This window comes from Eucyclogobius newberryi, unplaced genomic scaffold (genome assembly GCF_026437365.1).
Source record: "Eucyclogobius newberryi isolate DKJ021-1_F unplaced genomic scaffold, fEucNew1.0.hap1 SCAF_11, whole genome shotgun sequence".
Taxonomy (NCBI): domain Eukaryota; kingdom Metazoa; phylum Chordata; class Actinopteri; order Gobiiformes; family Gobiidae; genus Eucyclogobius; species Eucyclogobius newberryi.
The window spans coordinates 21630620-21648057 of record NW_027315735.1 but is presented as its reverse complement, the minus strand read 5'-3'; the positions used below and the strand labels follow the sequence as shown (position 1 = coordinate 21648057).

General features: G+C 40.5%; 4 protein-coding genes across 6 annotated transcripts; 3 read left to right on the top strand and 1 right to left on the bottom strand.

The window, feature by feature from the left end:
* Positions 1-184: 184 nt before the first annotated feature.
* Positions 185-2945, top strand: npy7r (neuropeptide Y receptor Y7). The gene is made up of 2 exons (XM_072433441.1): positions 185-303; positions 1802-2945. The coding sequence occupies exon 2, from the start codon at positions 1836-1838 to the stop codon at positions 2943-2945; it is 1110 nt and encodes a 369-aa protein (XP_072289542.1). The 5' UTR covers positions 185-303; positions 1802-1835.
* A 1321-nt stretch (positions 2946-4266) lies between these two features.
* On the top strand, positions 4267-6836 carry prelid1a (PRELI domain containing 1a). The gene is made up of 5 exons (XM_072437960.1): positions 4267-4407; positions 5290-5515; positions 5585-5698; positions 6290-6368; positions 6444-6836. The coding sequence occupies exons 1-5, from the start codon at positions 4316-4318 to the stop codon at positions 6563-6565; spliced, it is 633 nt and encodes a 210-aa protein (XP_072294061.1). The 5' UTR covers positions 4267-4315; the 3' UTR covers positions 6566-6836.
* A 623-nt stretch (positions 6837-7459) lies between these two features.
* Positions 7460-9993, bottom strand: mxd3 (MAX dimerization protein 3). Its single transcript, XM_072437903.1, has 6 exons — positions 9804-9993; positions 9105-9204; positions 8971-9000; positions 8766-8880; positions 8507-8669; positions 7460-8429 (listed from the first exon to the last, which is right to left on the bottom strand). The coding sequence occupies exons 1-6, from the start codon at positions 9871-9873 to the stop codon at positions 8317-8319; spliced, it is 591 nt and encodes a 196-aa protein (XP_072294004.1). The 5' UTR covers positions 9874-9993; the 3' UTR covers positions 7460-8316.
* Positions 9994-11181: 1188 nt separating this feature from the next.
* Positions 11182-17199, top strand: fam193b (family with sequence similarity 193 member B). Of its 3 annotated transcripts, none has more exons than XM_072437881.1 (10): positions 11182-11524; positions 12688-12966; positions 13047-13233; positions 13473-13724; positions 13861-14272; positions 14363-14546; positions 14626-14862; positions 14952-15993; positions 16097-16172; positions 16659-17199. In XM_072437881.1, the coding sequence occupies exons 1-10, from the start codon at positions 11366-11368 to the stop codon at positions 16753-16755; spliced, it is 2925 nt and encodes a 974-aa protein (XP_072293982.1). In that variant the 5' UTR covers positions 11182-11365; the 3' UTR covers positions 16756-17199. The 3 variants fall into 3 exon arrangements, with proteins under 3 accessions (XP_072293982.1, XP_072293974.1, XP_072293992.1); XM_072437873.1 differs by having other exon boundaries at positions 11184-11524; positions 14952-16017; XM_072437891.1 differs by having other exon boundaries at positions 11185-11524; positions 13500-13724; positions 14952-16017.
* The last annotated feature ends 239 nt before the right edge of the window (positions 17200-17438 follow it).

Below are 17438 nucleotides of genomic sequence, written 5' to 3'. Positions count from 1 at the left end.
CTAATATAAATAGCCTATTAGACTAAGAAAAGGGAAAATCATGTGAAACAAAATGTCAATGACATTGTGTATTGTAAAATAATATTTCCATTTGATCCAATGAGTGCAAAGAAAGGCGGGATATGGTTCTATGTGTAATTTCAGAGCTGTTGGTGGACACTAGTCATGGAGCAGCCTCTGCAGGAGCGCACACTGCTCACTCAAGATGCGCACTCAGTATTTCTGTTTGGGAGGAGCTTCTGGATCTCGCTCTGATTCACTCGGGAGTAAAGACGCGCATGCAAAAGGACACAAGTGGGAAAGGTGAGTCTAAAGCCCTGGCTATCATTTTTTTTCGATTTTTGAAGTGATATTGGGCTCGCTTTGCTCGTTTGCTCTGAGACAGAATTGAGACTGCATTGACATTTTACAGGTTATTTAAGTGTGGGTGCTAAATAAAATCAAGCAATAAATTCTACTTTGCCAACAAGTGCATCGTGCAGGTTCTGGCCACGGTCCTGGCCACGGTCTTGGCGGACAGGTGCACAGAAGTGCCCATTTGGAGAATCGTTTACAAACTTCGGCTTAGAACAAATTCAATAACTTGAATTAAGTTTCGCTCGAGCGCATCGGTTCTTGTGTAGTCACGCATCTTATTACGCTTTTTAAGTCGGTTCATTCAAATCCCACAGGGATGTTTGAGGTGAGGTGTATGGCAGTCCTCAGATGGGGGCTTCATCTCATGGATTAGTTGCTGATGGTTGATGCACATGTTATTGGCATTCTGCCCACCATCTGCTTCTGTCTCAGCCCGTGTACCAGCTCCATGAAAGCTCCATGTTTTCTCTTCATTTTTGAGCCTCTGGTCTCTAGCTCAAAGGATGTACAAATATGTAACGTCTTGATGATGTGCAGTGTGAAGGGCAACTTTCCAAATCAGTAGAAAACTATTTTTTTGCTTCTAACAAAATTATGTTTTTTTTTTACAAACAATTTACTTACAATTTACTAAGATAATTATGCATTTAATTTCATCACCATTTCCCCACAAGTAAAATTGCCCTAAATTGCCCTGAAATAAAAAAAAAATGTTTAAAGTTATGATGTTACCATTATTCATATAATATAACAACAACACATTGGTATTATATAGTGCCTTTCAAGACATCCAAACTGCTTTACATTGCCATATTCAGTCATTCCAAACTCGGTGGTGGTAAGATACTAGCCACAGCTGCCCTGGGGTAGATTGATCTGTGCCATCGGCCACTCCGACCACCATCCAGCTCAGTCACACACACACTAACACCATCCATAGGCAAGGTGGGTGAGGGTTACAGCTCTTTGCAGGACAGAGCCACTTTAACCAGGCACATTTTTTCTGTTCAAAATGTTCTCCCTTTTGACCTATCTATTCATTCAGCAACCTGCTTTGAAATGAGCAACTTCTACAAGTAATGCACACAGAGAAATATACATTTAATGTTAATATGTGTGCTGTGTGGCCTGTGCACATGTTTGAATCATCATCCATTCTCTAATTATTAGCTTATACAAATAATCATTAAATTTATGAGCTATTCAGAATGCCCACATAGCACAGCGTTGCCTTGGGCAACTAATTCTACTAATTCAATAGTAATAATTTGGTCTACAGTACACATAGTACATTCATTTTAATAACTTGAGCTATTGCTTTTACATACAACTCTCTGTGCTGACCGTCATAGCAATCAAAGAGGTTGCATGTATGTTTTAGATAGCATTTTTATTCTGTTATGTATACAGCACTCCTCACATAATCTGTTTTTATATCGTTTAGGTTTCCCTGCTGCTTTTAAGGGGCTCCAGTTACAATGAGTCCACCAGACCTGTCCAACAACACAGGAGAAGGAGGAGTATATGAATTTGATGATTTCATGCCCCAAAATGGCTCTATGGGGTCACATCCTCCTGGGTTCCACACAGACGTCACAAAGCACCTCTGGGTCCAGATTACACTGATCACTGCTTATTCGCTCATCATCCTTCTGGGACTGTTGGGAAATGCTCTTGTCATTTACATGATTCTGCGTTATAAAAATATGAGAACTGTGACCAACTTCTTTATCGCAAACCTGGCCCTGGCAGACCTTCTAGTGGACACCTTCTGCTTGCCTTTCACTCTGGTTTACACACTGATGGATGAGTGGAAGTTTGGAGCGATATTGTGTCATACAGTTCCTTTTGCTCAGGCCCTGAGTGTGCATGTATCAATCCTGACTTTGACGGTCATAGCTTTGGAGAGATATCGCTGCATTGTGTTTCACTTGGGCAGACGCCTAACTTGGAATTCCAGCTTTTTCATCATGGCACTAACCTGGACCATGTCTGCTGTTCTGGCTGCACCTTTAGCCATATTCAGAGAATACCGGCATGAGGAAATCCTTTCCATCAACCTCCGCATTTCTGTCTGCTCTGAGATGTGGCCGCATGGAACCAGTAGTATCATTTATAGTCTTTCAATGCTCCTTCTACAATACATTGTTCCTTTAGCAATTATCAGTTATGCTTACATTTGCATCTGGGTGAAGCTAAAGAATCACATCAGCCCATCCACACGTAATGACAGCATTAACCGTCGCAAGAAGACCACCAAGATGTTAGCGCTGGTTGTGGTTGTGTTTGCCATTTGCTGGCTGCCTTTCCATGCCTTTCAGCTGGCCAGTGATCTGGACCTAGTCCTCAGGTTCAAGGAATACAAGCTCATATACACAGTGTTTCACATAGTAGCAATGTGCTCAACTTTTACCAACCCTGTGCTGTATGGATGGATGAATAAAAACTACAGAAATGGCTTCCTCATGGTCTTCCGCTGTGAGGACAAGCCGGATGCATTTCACCCAGAGGGCTCTTTCAGGACTCGCTCTACAAGAAGACAGACTTTGAATGGTCGAAATGGTGGTCACCCACCAACTGCTGTCTGAAATACTGTATAATCTCTAATGTAAAATGCAGTTCAAATGCCACTCTGCTCTGGCCTGTGGTAAAGGGTTTTTTAAATCAAGCCTTTAAACTTGAATATTCTTAATCTCTCATGTCACTGGTAGGCTTTTTAAAGCTTTGCATGCAAATTTGCTTTATGTAGAGCTCCTTCCATTGTCTATAATATTTTAAAAAAAAAACGTTAAATGTGTTTAAAATGTTTTGACCTAGTATATTCTAATGTTAAATGTGCGCGAATGCTATTGTTTGTCCAATTTATTGTTCCACATAGGCTACCTCCATTTGCAAGGACAACATCTTAACATTTAACATTTTAAAGTTATTTTATTTTGGTTGTCGTTTCATACTTTGTGGTACCATGTAACTCTCATTTAAAGAAATGGTTCTCATTTTGGGCTGTTCTGCTCATGAGTATCAGCGAGTCCTAAGAACGATGATCTGAGATTTTGAATGTTAATTTCTTCATTGCAGTGATATCATATTTATTTTGTATTTATATATGTATCATATGTATTTTTGTATATCGTCAGGGAAACGGTTTACTCATCACATCTTTATTAAATAGACTATTTAGAATAATAGACTAATTTTAATCACAACGCCTTGGTGTATTCTAAATGGCTTTTCTGTTACTGCCATCAACGCAGCAAAACATGTAGTGCCTCGTGTGTCAAATAAAACAAACTTTTTGGTGTACGGTTTTGTTTGGCATATCCATCCAAATACAAGAAGTGTTTCTCATTGACTCAGTCTCATGGTGGTCAGACAGTGTGTTGCTGCCCCCTGCAGTCTGCGCAGAGCACTGCACCCATCGCCCGGATGTGTCGTTGGTATTTGACCTTTTAGTTTTACTGTCGCGTTTGGCGAGCGCTGGAGGGATGAATGGAGAAGTTATCAACTGAACGAGTTGAACATGTCGATAACACCCATCTGCTGATCGCCATCTATACATAGTAGGTACATTTGAAAGTGGTTTTATTGGACAAAATATCATCCATGACTTTACAGGACAAGCTGAGCTGTTCATATTGACATCGTCTGCTCGGTGCTAGCCGTGCTAATGCTAATGCTGCGGGGAAAGTGGACGTGACAAACGACAGTAAACTGTCATCCAACTTTAATCTTATATAGGACTCTATATTGTAATGTTTCATTCAATAATCATCTTATATAGTTATTATATAGTATAATTTGCCTTAATATTGGCGTGTGACGCGTGACAGCAATGAGGAAGTCACATTAGAGATTTTTGGTTGTAAAGTTATAGCCTGAAAACCAGCCTTTTTATCTTAACATGTTCAGTTTGTACTGTTGTTTCCACAGGCTCAGCGCAAACAAACATAGGTTAACAATGGTGAAGTATTTCTGCTGTGCAGATCTGCTTAAAGCAACCTGGGACCAAGTTTGTGTTGCGTTTTGGCAGCGATACCCCAATCCTTACAGGTAAAGGAGGGATTATGACACATTAAGTCCATTGAAATAACTTGAAATCATGTTGAAGGCTAATAATTGTAATTACACGTTTGGAATATATTGCTAAGAATCAAGTGGTCGCACACACTTTTGAGTTATAGTTATCAAATGCCCTTTATAATTGAACCTTGAAGTCTTTATTGGAGCCCTGTGCCCTTTTTATTTTCAGTCTATGATCAATTGTAACCCAGATTTAAAGGGGTGGGAAGTGAATAATTAGAAATGTAGGAAATGTGAGTATTTTTTTTGAGGAATTGTACTTTTGAGCATATTTTGAGTCGTTTTTTTACACATGTACTTGTACTATAATTGTAATTTTAGCCATGTAATTGTAATCGGTTACATTTAAAAACCATGTGAGTACAGGCCCAGTTGTCCCTGTGTCTCACGCTTGTATCTGATTCCACACCAACTCTGAAAAGGTCACTGCATCGCCAGCTCTGATTGACCAGTGCTCAGAGAATATGGGAATTGTGGTTTTAAAAAAAAGTAATTGTTTAGTTCTTAACTAGTACACTAGTAGTGCTGTACTTTCTCGTGTGTACTTTTTACTTTTACTTAGTACAATTTTGACTGCAGTTGTACTTGTAAACAAGTACATTATTAGTCATGTTAACAGTATTTAAACTTCAGTACAAATCGGCAGTACTCTTTCCACCACTGCAAATTAATTATGACAGTATGCTGCTTTGAAAATATACCTGCGAGTCGTTTTGTACTGCTATTATAGTGTTTACAGTCTTCTTTAGAGACTTCAGATGCACTTTATTGACAATGAAAGTTTTCATGACAAACCATGTTGTAGTAATGTCAGAATAAATAGAGTAAACCTCATTTGATTTTTGTCCACAGTAACCATGTGTTGACCGAGGATATTATTTTCCGAGAGGTCACTCCATCCAACTGCCTTATTTCCAGACGTCTTCTGACCAAAACTAGCCGAGCACCTCGATGGATGGAGAGGTACCTTCCAAAGAAAATGTCCAGTTTAGCGTACATTATCGAGGACTCCATTGTGGACCCTCAGAAGCGGACCATAACTACACTAACATGGAACATCACTCATGCTCGCCTGATGGTACTGTTACTTACTTACATTTGATACCGGTATATTACATTGCCTAACTTTGTTTCTTTGACTGTCTAGTCTGTGGAGGAGCGGTGCGAGTATGGCATAAACTCAGAGAATGGCAGTTGGACGCAGATAAAGAGAGAAGCTTGGATTTCTACCAATGTTTACGGTCTCTCAAGACCTATTCAGGTCAGCAAAGTGAAATGCCATTCTTCAATTTGTGTCCTTTACCAAATTGTCATCATCATGACTAGTTCGTTGGCCTGAATATCAGTTGTAGTCTTGGACTTTGCAGAGAAAGTTTCATACCATCTTATTTTAGATTGAAACATTTTAGATGCTGTATGATATTTTACCAACACATTAAATATTATACTTGACCATGACATTCCTCTACGCTGATCTGTTTGCTCAGGTTTTAGGCCGTTAAATGTTGTTTTCATAAACGTTGGCTAATAATTGACTTTAGTAAAAGAAATTGATAGTGTATTAGATTTAGTTTTTCTGTGTGTGTGTTGCCATAGTAAGTGGCCAACGTTTGTGCATCTGGACATGCGCAGATTGATATTTGATGCATTCTGTACTGACAGTGACATAATAATACAACAAAAACATAACGCTTTGTTTACATGGTCATGCTGCACAGACAGCAGGACAGCATTCACTTAAATCTCACTGAATGATGCCATTCATACATTTGTTGATAGAATGTCTCCTTAAATTTAACTGTCTGCAGTATTATATATATTTTTATTACAAGGTGTGTGTATTACTTTTCAGGAATTTGGACTGGCAAGATTCAAAACCAGCATTACAAAGACAATGAAAGGTTTTGAATATGTCATGGCCAAAATGCAAGGTCAGTTAAGATTAGCTGCTACAATTTGACAAATTAACATACAATTTTGTTATACACATGATTTTATCCGTGCAGGTGAAATGCCCTCGAGGACCTTGGCAGAAACTGCAACAGAGCGAGCAAGGGAGACTGCACTGGCAGCTAAAGAGAAGGCGAAAGGACTTGCTTCGCATGCTCAGAAGAAACAATACGTTTGAGCTCCACAGAAGACTGAATGTTTGATTTAGGAGGTGCTGGCACTGGCTTAGATTTCCTTTGCTCTTACCTGTCTTTATAATGTAAGACAAATTGATTCTGGTCACAAGCGGTCTGCGGTGCGAGAGGCTCTCAAATACAGGCTTATGAAGGCCTGAGCTGTAAATGGATGATTCACATTCTAAACCATCTCAGTATTTATAAGGATCTTGGTGTGGAACAGTTTAAGGTGGCCCTCGGTCCCATAAAGTAATTAAAGCATTTGCCATCCTGGACTGTTCCTCAAACCCTTTCCTTTTATTGTGTCCGTAATATTCAAATATCCTTGAATCTTTCCACACAGATCTGGCCTAAAATCATATGCGGTACAGCAGGGCCAAAACTAATAAATCTAATTGCAACTAAATAATTATTTAAATCAAGAAATTAAATAATTGAATAATCACTAGCTGGATTTTGCAGACTCCATAAGTCACTGGGATAGGCCCCAGTTCCCTAACGGGAATAAGCGATGAAAGATGGATGAATGGATTTTGCGCATCAGCTGAGAGAATGGTTTTAATACTCAGACAAGGCAGTAATTGCAAACAAATTACACTGGGAAATTTGTAGTGGGTTCAATTCACCCAAAATAATTATACGCTTATGATTTATGCTTTGTTCTAACGGAACAAAGGGTCCAGTGTTGGCCTCAAGCTCTTTAAAATTTGGTTAAAAGGTAAAAATGTATACCTTCTTTTATACGCTTAACTTTGATTTGCTGATGCACTAAATGTGTGTATCCGATTAGCAATAAAGTATTTTTCGTCATGTGTGTTCTTTTGAATGATAATGGACAGTCATAAGCTGTGACACTTCATAGTCAAAAGAGAAATCACAATGTGAACAAGCAGCACTTAAATATAGAAAATATTTACTCATTGAAAGCTTACATCAGTACAAAAGTTGCTACATAATATTACTGGGTGAAGAGTCAAATGAAGGCATACATACACATAGTAAATAAGGCATCTTGCATAAAAAGTTAAAAGGCACATGGCCTTCAGGAATTAAATACATAGTAATGGACAGCACATACTGCATATTCTTTACAAGTGCCGTTTAGAGGTTGCATGCATCACTGAGCTTCAAATTAGCTGTAAAACAAACATGGAATAGTTTTCAATCACACCAAACATTTGGTAATTCAGTATTTGCAGAGATGTGACCCTTTTTTCACTGTTTTAGTTGATCTGTCCTAAAGACACGTGCATAATGTGTAGTTTGTGCAGCAAGAGGACACATGTCAGAACTTACATAATGAAACAATAATACAAAAATAGAGTTTAAGTGCATGCTACACAAGACTGAAGTATGAATTTACTGCTCAAGCAATACAAAATGCTAAACCTAATTTGATTTAAGGCTGAATAATAAGTTAAGATTTAGTTGAATATAAGCCCTTACACAGTTGATTTAGGCCTGAAACACTTTGTGGCAGGTAATGCAAAGTAATACACTGATGTTGGTAAAGTAACGCCCACTCAAACCTTATGAATCCTAGCTGCTTATCAGTGCAAATGGACAGTTCATTCATTACCAACATTATTTAGCTTGTTGTCACAAAAGTGTAAAAGAAGTGTCCTATGTAATCCCACTGTCAAAATTAGCAAGCGATTGTACAGTAACTTATCATAACTGCTTTTTTGGAATGTTTTCACCTCTGCCTCCTACATAAAAAATGAGGTACCATGTAGGACTCTGTTAGCTTCCGTCATAGCCAGGCCTGGTCCAAGCTTGAGTAACAGTGGTCTGCATCTGTGCGTGTTATGTGCAGATCTTCCACACAATCAAACACAATACTTTCCACGTCAACCTCCACATCCTCTGCAAGAAATAAAACAAGTTTTATATAAATCAAGTCAAATTCATTAATATAAATATATACACAGAGAAGAACGCACCTCGGTCAGAGTCTGACCTCTCAGAGGACATGGTTGAGCCCTGACTGTTGTTCCTCATCCTCTCAGTTCTTTGAAGCTGCTCCAGTCGAATCCTCAGCTCCCTCTGCTCCCAGCGCAGACGACCCTTCAGCTGCTCAGCACGCTCATCCTGCTCCTGCAACTTCTGCAATGCCAATATCCAAATGGACACAAATTAAGAATCTACAAAGGACATGTTCCACTGTTGTGGTGTGCACATAGTTAAGAATGCTGTATTTACCTTTATATGGAGCTGGGCCCGCCTCAGGAGGTTTAGGGTGGTGTTCCTCATTGAGTCAGTGGACAAGGGGACTTGTTTTTTAAGCTGTTCTAAGAAATATCTTAGCTGAGCTCGTCTACAAAATGAAGATAAAATATATATTTGTTATTCCAAGCCTTCTTATACAATAAAATAATAAAGTTAACCATCAAGTAATCATCATTACCTGTTCTTTTCCAGCTCATTGTGAACAGACCTGCAGATGTAAACAGTGTTTACACAGGCAAGATAATAAGGCTTTAAATTAAACTTGAAAGCCGCACCCTCCCTGCCATTGTCGGGCTAACATAATAAACTCACCTATTGCCTCCCGCAGATATCTTCTTGCTCTTCTGTTTGCTCCTCTTATCAGAGAGGCCCGGGCTGAGAGGCAGAACTGAAGCATACCCATGTTCTGCCTCTGCAGGAGACAAAGACACGCATTATTACTGCTGTTACACAGTCATAGCACCGTGTACTGGGACGTGCACAAGTTGTAACTTGTATTTGACAAAGTAAGTATGTATGTGAACCTTAAATATGACGCTGAGCTTTAGTAAGAGACACACGTCACTCCAAACGGCGGTCAGTCAGCTGAGCGCTTTGCTTTTGGCGCCATCCCAAAACAATCCATTTTGAGTGTAAAATGTTTTCTAGATCCCGAGACCAAAATGTTAAAAGGGCAAAGTACTGTAAATAAAGCGGTAGGTGCAGTTAGTAGTTTGTTGGCGCCACGTCTTCAGTGGCTCTTGTGCCGCTCACTTCGTTTTCAAATAGTGTCAGATTGGCGCCTTTGAGTACAATGTTGCGCCCGATATGTAGGTCACTGAGTCAAACTGGGAAAATCGAACATAAAACGCTTCACATATGAAGGTAATATACAACAACGCACATATGATACGATAATGCAACTATGCTGTAAATAAGAAGTCCATTACTGGTCTTTCATTGTGCATTTTGTTGCTGAACAATAACCAACTTCCTCTCCACATAGTCTTGACTGTTTCCATAAATACTCACCTCTCTCTCTTCGCTCCAAAAACTCTGCAGCCCGGAGAAGCACCTGGATGTTGCAAATGTTTCCGTCCATGTTGATTTGATACAATAAAGCTATAAGAAGCTCGATCAACAAACCTCTGTTGTGTCAGTCGCCTTAAGTGGATCAAGCCCTCTCTCTCTCCTGTCTGCGCTGTCTCTGAACCCCAACACTGAAGACGCGTTCAAAGACACCACAAACAACAGTTTATTATTACACACGGTGGAGCAATACGTGTCTTTAGAAGTAAAAAAATCTTTTGAATTGTTGCATGACATTTAGGTGATAAAAGTTTTTTGTTTTTTCGTTATTTTTCGTTATTTCTATTTTTTTTATTTTCATGTTCGTCATTAAAATAAAAGATGCTCTGAATATCACTAATTCTCATCTGCAGTCCCTGTCACTAACTAACTAACCAGCCGACCAACTAACTAACTAAAACAACTAACTAACTATTTAACGAACTAAACAACTAACTAACTAAATAAATGTATCCCATCCCGAACCCCACTCCTATCCTGCCATTAGACAAAAAGAGTTTTAGAAAACTACTTTTTCTACTCATGAAAACACAATTATTTTGTTTTTTAGAGTGTTTTTATTTTGTGTCCTGTAGTCCTACAAAATGATTCCCTCCATCGTCCTTGACAGCATCTCGTGTACGTCATTGCCTCACCCTCTCATGGCCCCTCCCTTCACAGGGGACGGCGCTCCTACTGGTTTAAAACAGGTACTACAATCACAACAAAACATACTATATATACATAAAAGTACAAGTTTTCCTCAGTTTATGGACAGATACCTCAGAACCTCCAGAGTTCACCCACTGGGCTGCAGAAGCTGCACTAGCCCTGATTCATGATTGGTTGCAGGATGTATTCAGATCAGAGAGAGTCCTTGGTTTTAACATGGAAGTATGGGTTTAGTCTATAATGTGAATGTTTAGCCGTCAGCTCTGGCAAACAACAGTAAGATGCAGAAGTATCCCATTCTGCGATTGTCATCTTTAGAACCAAACCACCAAATTATAATCCAACAACTCCCGCATTGTGTACATTTTTTAATTGAGAATTCATTCGTTTTACAATTATCATCAGTACTGCAATATTTGATTGTATTATCTTTATCTGGGGGCAAATACTCCTTCATATCCTACCTTAAAAAAATTTGAAGAATAATGTACGAGAAAGGCATTTAATAGATTCACGGGTAGGGTGTGTTTTTGCCACCATAACTCGCTCGTTCGCTCCTGTGGATTTGAGCCGTGAAGGCTGATTTAAATATTGCCCTCAGTAAACATGGCGCTGTGATGCCTCACCGCCTCTCGCCTGCAGCAGTGCGTCGGTAAACGGAGGAGTGAAGCCGCTTTGCCAGCACTATCTTTAACCTATGAACTCCTGAATGTGCCAGTCCTCCGCCATATTGACTGTTGTCTTGACTGGAGGAGATAGAGAACATTTGAGGTCCGAGAAGAATCGAAAGTGTGTTTTTAAAATAATTTAAACTGGTGCAAACTTCGCTAAAGCCTTTCCTAAACACCGTCGTAATGGCAAGGAAGAAAAGCAAGCAGCCGGGGGTCACCCAGAAGGAGATCGTCCCTGGAAAGCAGAGCGTATCGAAGAGCACAGTCTCTCCGGGCGATGCAGCTGGCGGTGGCGGCGGAGATGCAGGGCTGGATAGGCTGCCTACGACCAGGGCGAACCAGGTAGCTAGCACAGCACCGCGCACCATACACTAGCTGGCTTATCACTAGCATGTGGCTAACCAAACACCACTCACTACATCTCAATATTACTCCGATAAATAAAGCCGAGATGGTATTAGGCATCGAGCACGGCTGCCTGAAAGCCATGAGAGCATTTACATATACATTGTAAGTAGTTTTGCCCCACAGTCAATCAAATAATACCTACAACTTAGCAGACAGCTTTTGTAGGCGGATCTATGGCTCAGACGCTAACATCAGTGTTTGTTTTCATCGTAGCAGTGGCATTGTAATTGGTTACCTGCACAAACTGTCGTGTTTACCTGGCTTTAGCTACATTGGCATTAGGTTTATATTCTGGTTGCTTTAGCGATGGCGCTTTCCGGGGATGTCCCGACCCTCCACTGGCGTGTAGTAAACGTGCTTATTGAACAATTCAGTCTACTCGTTTCAGCTGTTTAACACGGAAATACAGTCCAACCCGATTGCACTTGTAAGCTATTGTTAATAAATGTAACGTTTACCGTTAAGGGGTTTGCACCACAGCAGGTGCAGATACTGTATAGTAGATGTCCTATTATTACTTAGCTTAGCATGCTTCGCGATCCTTGATGGCAGAAATTCCTGTTCTTCATTACTGTACAATATTCGATAATGATATAATAATAATAATGTTCGAGCAAAAGTAACACCTGATCATAAAGTTGAGCTAATGTTGCATGAACTTATGGACATATGTCACCTTGGTAACTAGCTAACGTCTCTGACATAACTTACAGTGCCATGCAGGCCATGCTTACATCTGAGAACTAAAGGCGATATCTTTGCATTCTATGTATGTTTGTTATTCCTTTTAAATTACAATGTCACTGATGAATTGTAGAAAGTTAATTCCACCAGTATACACACTGAATAGCCGATGTGCTTACATTTAAGTTTTCCTTTATTGTGTGAGGCACTATCTGCGATAAGCCACTGTTATTCCCCTTTCATATGACAATAATATGTTGTGCTGAAGAATTCTATAGTAAAGCTTGAGACTAGCATCCAGCCTGTGCCACTTGTATGTTTTAAATGTGACATTGAATTGTTAAAGATGTGTAAAGGTATACTTTTTTTGTTTTGTTAACTGCACTTGTATGTGTATTTTTCTCTTTATCTAGCCGATGCATACTTGTTGCCTTCTGTGTCATCGGGAGTTCAAAGACTGGGGTGCAACTTCTGTTAATGGACTTCCTGGTGGCCATGGGACAAAGCTGGCCGATGCTGTACCTGCCTTGTCCCAGGCGTTATTACGTGAAGCGTCAGGGCGAAAGCTTGCTGATGCTGTGCCCTCGCTGTCTCAGTCCTTGTTGGGAGAGGTGCCTCTGTGGATCTGTCAGAGTTGCTGCAAGAGTGTTGAAGAAGAAGAAAGGCGGAACACCCAGGAGCAGCCTGCATCTGTAAATATATTTAACAGTGTATTAAACATAATTTCCCTGAGGTTTTAAACTATTTAATGGCAATGTTTGTGTTAAAACAGGTACCATTGTCTCACTCGTCTTCCTGTAAGTCCCAGAGCTGTGGAAACGGTTACACGGAGCAAAGTACGGTGGATTGGGACCCCAGTTCCTTTTTGTCGGCTCATAAACTGTCAGGACTTTGGAACTCTGCTCACAGCAATGGAGGCGATCTCTGCAACCACAGCAGTTCTCCGCACTCCCAACAAGGTTTGTGACTGAAAAGTATAATGGCTTATGAATGATTTTCATAAAAGTGTTTGTAATAGGTGTGTACAATTAGCTTACTTTAATTCAGTTACATAGCTATTAATGAGGTAGGGTGTGATAGATACATAGTTTTATTATTATGTAAAAGTCATGGCTTTTATTTAAATTTAGTTGTCATGTGTTCTTTTTTCTTCTTGGGCATTTCACTGTACATGTTTTATTTTGACTGAAACATGAAGACAAATTTTGTTCAAACGCCTTGTCAGGACCCGCAGTAACAACAGGATCTTCATGTCATGAAAAAAGAGGTCTACATGAAGCTCCTGGGAAATCCGCTAAAGTGTCCGGGACTAAAGTTTGCCCCTACAGTCATCCTTCGTCCCAGAATTCCAGTGGGTCCTCTGCTGGGAATTCTTTGTCTACCTCAGCAGACCATTGTAAAACCACTCCCAAGCACTTCAAGACCATGTGCCGGCGACCAACCCCACCAGGTATGAAAATGTTAAACTATTTGATTTTTTTAAGAATAATAATTGGGTAGCTAGATACAATTTGTGTACAGTCCATTAATTATTCGTCCCATGTTTCATCCATTGTACACTCACATTTTTGCTGTGTTTTCTGTAGGTGAAGCCTTCCACTCCAGTGACCACCACCAACATACAGACTTGTCAGTTCCTCCCAACAGTCCTACAGGCTTGTCATCGCAGCATTCGTCACTCCTAGCTTCAAAGCCAATGTCTGGGCAGCATGGCCATGTAACCTCCACCTCTGGCACTGGTGTTGGAACACATGCGCCGTTCTCACCATTAGTACCAAATCTCCATGGGCCTCCAGCAAAACTTAATTCACCTTGTCCAGATAGCCCAACATCAGTTCATAAACCAAGCCCATGCAAGAACTCCCACATTCCTGCTATGAACACACAACACGGCAAACACGGGTCAGCCATGCTAGGTTGTACCCATGCTTGCAATGGACATAGTGGGGGAACAGTAGCTGCATCTAATGTGGGCCACCTAACTGCTGCAGCGTGCAGGTTAGTAAAATAAACACAATGTCTGAATGAAAAAAGTACTTGTATAACTTGTGTGTCACCTGTTATTAAAACTGGTCTGCCTTTTCCTAGGGACCAAGCATGTAAGGGGCATAAATTAACAAATGGGACATTGTGCTATCCCTCATCTGAGTTGGAGGAGGGAGAGGATGAGGACAGTAGCTCTGAGAGGAGCTCTTGCGCTTCTTCTTCCACCAACCAGAAAGATGGAAAGTACTGTGATTGCTGCTACTGCGAGTTCTTCGGACACAATGCGGTACTAATTACATCCTGTTTGTATTATCTCACTTTTTAAAGTCTAGTTGAGTATTAAATGTCCATACATGTCTCTTAAGCCCCCAGCTGCACCAACGAGTCGTAACTATGCAGAAATCCGAGAGAAACTTCGTTCACGTCTGACGCGACGCAAAGAGGAACCTCAGCAGCAACAACAAGACTCTGAACTGACAGCAACTGGTGCCATAGATAACCGGGACGTCGATGAGCTACTTGACTTTATAAACAGTTCTGAGCCCAAACCTGTCAACAGTGCCAAGGCAGCCAAACGGGCACGGCACAAACAGAAGAAAAAGGTAGCTATAGTATTGTTTCAGTAGCAGTATTAAGTCTTAATCTAATGTCGCTAGCCCTATGCTTACAAGTTGTATGACTTTCCTTTTAGGAAAAAGCCCAGCAGGGCAGCGTGGGTGCTGCTGGCAGTGACCCTCAATCCGATCCATCAGAGCCTGTGGAGGAGCACGTTGCTGATGGCTCTGATGCTGGTCGGCTGCTTGACTGGCCACAGCTGGAACTTGAGCGCGTCAACAGTTTTCTCACTAGTCGACTTGAAGAGATTAAGAATACAATCAAAGACTCGATTCGGGCTTCTTTTAGCATGTATGATCTCAACTTGGATGTCAATGACTTCCCTAAAAAGGCAGCAACATTGGAGAGCAACCATTTGCTCTCACATTTGAATGGATCATCAGACCTGCAGCAGATTGATCTGGACCTTGCACCCCTTTCCCTGGGATCCTTTAAAAGTCACTTGGACCTGGTTAACGGATGGGAGGAGGGTGGAACTGCTGTGTCATCGTCCAATACCACCACCACAACTCCCAGTGTCACTGCTAGTGCTGGTACCAAGGACATCCAGAGGTTGCACACTACACCTACTCTCTCCAAGCTCATAAGGGTTCGCTCCCCTGAAAAATGCACTTCAACTGGATTGGAAAATTCTCATGATTTGCCAGCCCATGCCATGACTAAAACAAAAGAGGATGCACTTGATCTGAAGAATACTACACCTAGTAATGGTGGCCCAAAGTCGAAGAAAAATAAAAAGCAGCAAAAACAGGATCAACATTTGTCAGAACAAAATTCCAATAAAACAACCAAAGCAGTCTCTGCAAATGAAACATATAAAGGCAATGATCCTAAAGGAGCAGAAGTTGTGTCCAATGGCTCAAAATCTGTAAGCAAACATCTCCAGCACTCAACGGACAACCAGAGAAATGGACCTAAGAAAACTGACGAGAGCAAACCACCACGAAATGCCTCAAATGGAACACATGGCGGTATGTCTAATGTACAAAAGGGAAAAGGGGACATCGAAACGGGACGGCTGGAGCATACCACGGAGAGCAAAGCCCATTCCAATATTCAAGCAAATGGACAACCGCAACCACAGGCGAAGGGTAAAAATAAGAAGAACAAGAACAAAGGTGAAAAACCCAGGGCTGCAATTGGTAGGAATATTTTGATTGCAAAAAATCTTAGTGTTAACTCAAATACCCAACTTTATGTTTTATCTTTTAATTTTTGTAGATGATGTATTTCTGCCAAAAGATGTGGACCCAACTGAAATGGATGAAATTGATCGAGAAGTGGAATACTTCAAAAGGTGGGTGATTCTATAATTATCAATGCAATGAAGAGTGGGCTAGAATAGGCAGACAGTAAAAGTTAAACCAATGGAGAGTTTAGAATGCAAATGACTCACATGGACACAACATACATATACCTGTATACGTTACATAGTGTATCCCACGACGGTCATGAGGCAGGTCCCCCATCTCCATAAGAAGAGTGCTTAGTAGAGCAGTCAGCTCCACCGGCTCACAGGCTGGTGGTGTGATCGCAGCTACCTCAGGTGAATACTGCTGTTCTGTCCTTGGGCAAGACACTCCAACCCAGTGTCTACATACACTGGTGTGTGAATGGGTGAATGATTCCTTGATGTAAAGCACGTTGAGTGCCTTGAAGGTAGAAAAAGCACTACCGGTATATATCAAAGTGACAGTTTACTATTTCTTACCTATTGATGTGTATTCAAATTACAAAAATAATTGAAATTACTCACCGTTTTGTTTGTATTTATTCCCTCTAGGTTTTGCCTTGATTCTGCTAAACAAACTCGGCAGAAAGTTGCTGTAAATTGGTCCAACTTCAGCCTGAAAAAGGTTCCTTCCAATGCAGCTCAATAATTTGTATGAGTGCCAGACAAACGCTGTATGACGCCACAAACTCTCAGAACAGTTCTGTTTGGTCCGAGGCCTTCTCTTACACCCTGGTTTCTTCTGTTTCTAACTACGCCTCGGCACCCCAGTTCAACATCAGAAACTATTCAGGCCAGAGAGATCACGGTCAACTGTAACCCTTTGCTATTACTTGCAATGTTCACTGATAGATGCAAAAAGGAACGTCTGTTAAATCCTCTGCATCCATGTGCTTACGTATGTAGTATGTAAACAAATTAAATAAAATGTTTTTTATCACAACATGTTAGAATTGTTAAACTTATGAATTCCAATCAGCAAGGTTTGGTGCTTTAATTATATTGTTCATTATTCAATACATTGTGCATTGGTACTTTCTGCCCATTTGATTTGTCTGAGTAGACAATAAAATGTTTTTTATACTAATTTCAACCTGAGCATTGGCCAACTTTGAAAAGACTGAGTTTCAACATATTTCTTCTTACATGATCTTTTATCTTATGTCTTATCTCATACAAGCTGTACTTCAATTCTAATTTGTGTATTTTTAAGTTTCAAATGGGTGTTATGGAAAAAATCTGGAACTGTGGTAAAGAAGATTTTAAATCGGGACACCTACAGATTCAGTCGGATGCTGATCCCACTGAACAGTAGTTTCTATACGCTATTAC

Coding starts and splice junctions, on each gene's coding strand:
- npy7r (XM_072433441.1), top strand. CDS start 1,836: ATGAGTCCACCAGACCTGTCCAACAACACAGGAGAAGGAGGAGTATAT.
- fam193b (XM_072437873.1), top strand. CDS start 11,366: ATGGCAAGGAAGAAAAGCAAGCAGCCGGGGGTCACCCAGAAGGAGATC. Junction 13,725..13,860: donor CCGGCGACCAACCCCACCAG/GTATGAAAATGT, acceptor TGTTTTCTGTAG/GTGAAGCCTTCCACTCCAGT. Junction 16,018..16,096: donor AAAACCCAGGGCTGCAATTG/GTAGGAATATTT, acceptor TAATTTTTGTAG/ATGATGTATTTCTGCCAAAA.
- prelid1a (XM_072437960.1), top strand. CDS start 4,316: ATGGTGAAGTATTTCTGCTGTGCAGATCTGCTTAAAGCAACCTGGGAC. Junction 5,516..5,584: donor TCACTCATGCTCGCCTGATG/GTACTGTTACTT, acceptor TTGACTGTCTAG/TCTGTGGAGGAGCGGTGCGA. Junction 5,699..6,289: donor GTCTCTCAAGACCTATTCAG/GTCAGCAAAGTG, acceptor ATTACTTTTCAG/GAATTTGGACTGGCAAGATT.
- mxd3 (XM_072437903.1), bottom strand. CDS start 9,873: ATGGACGGAAACATTTGCAACATCCAGGTGCTTCTCCGGGCTGCAGAG. Junction 9,001..9,104: donor ATATCTGCGGGAGGCAATAG/GTGAGTTTATTA, acceptor TTACATCTGCAG/GTCTGTTCACAATGAGCTGG. Junction 8,670..8,765: donor GGGCCCAGCTCCATATAAAG/GTAAATACAGCA, acceptor TTGGCATTGCAG/AAGTTGCAGGAGCAGGATGA.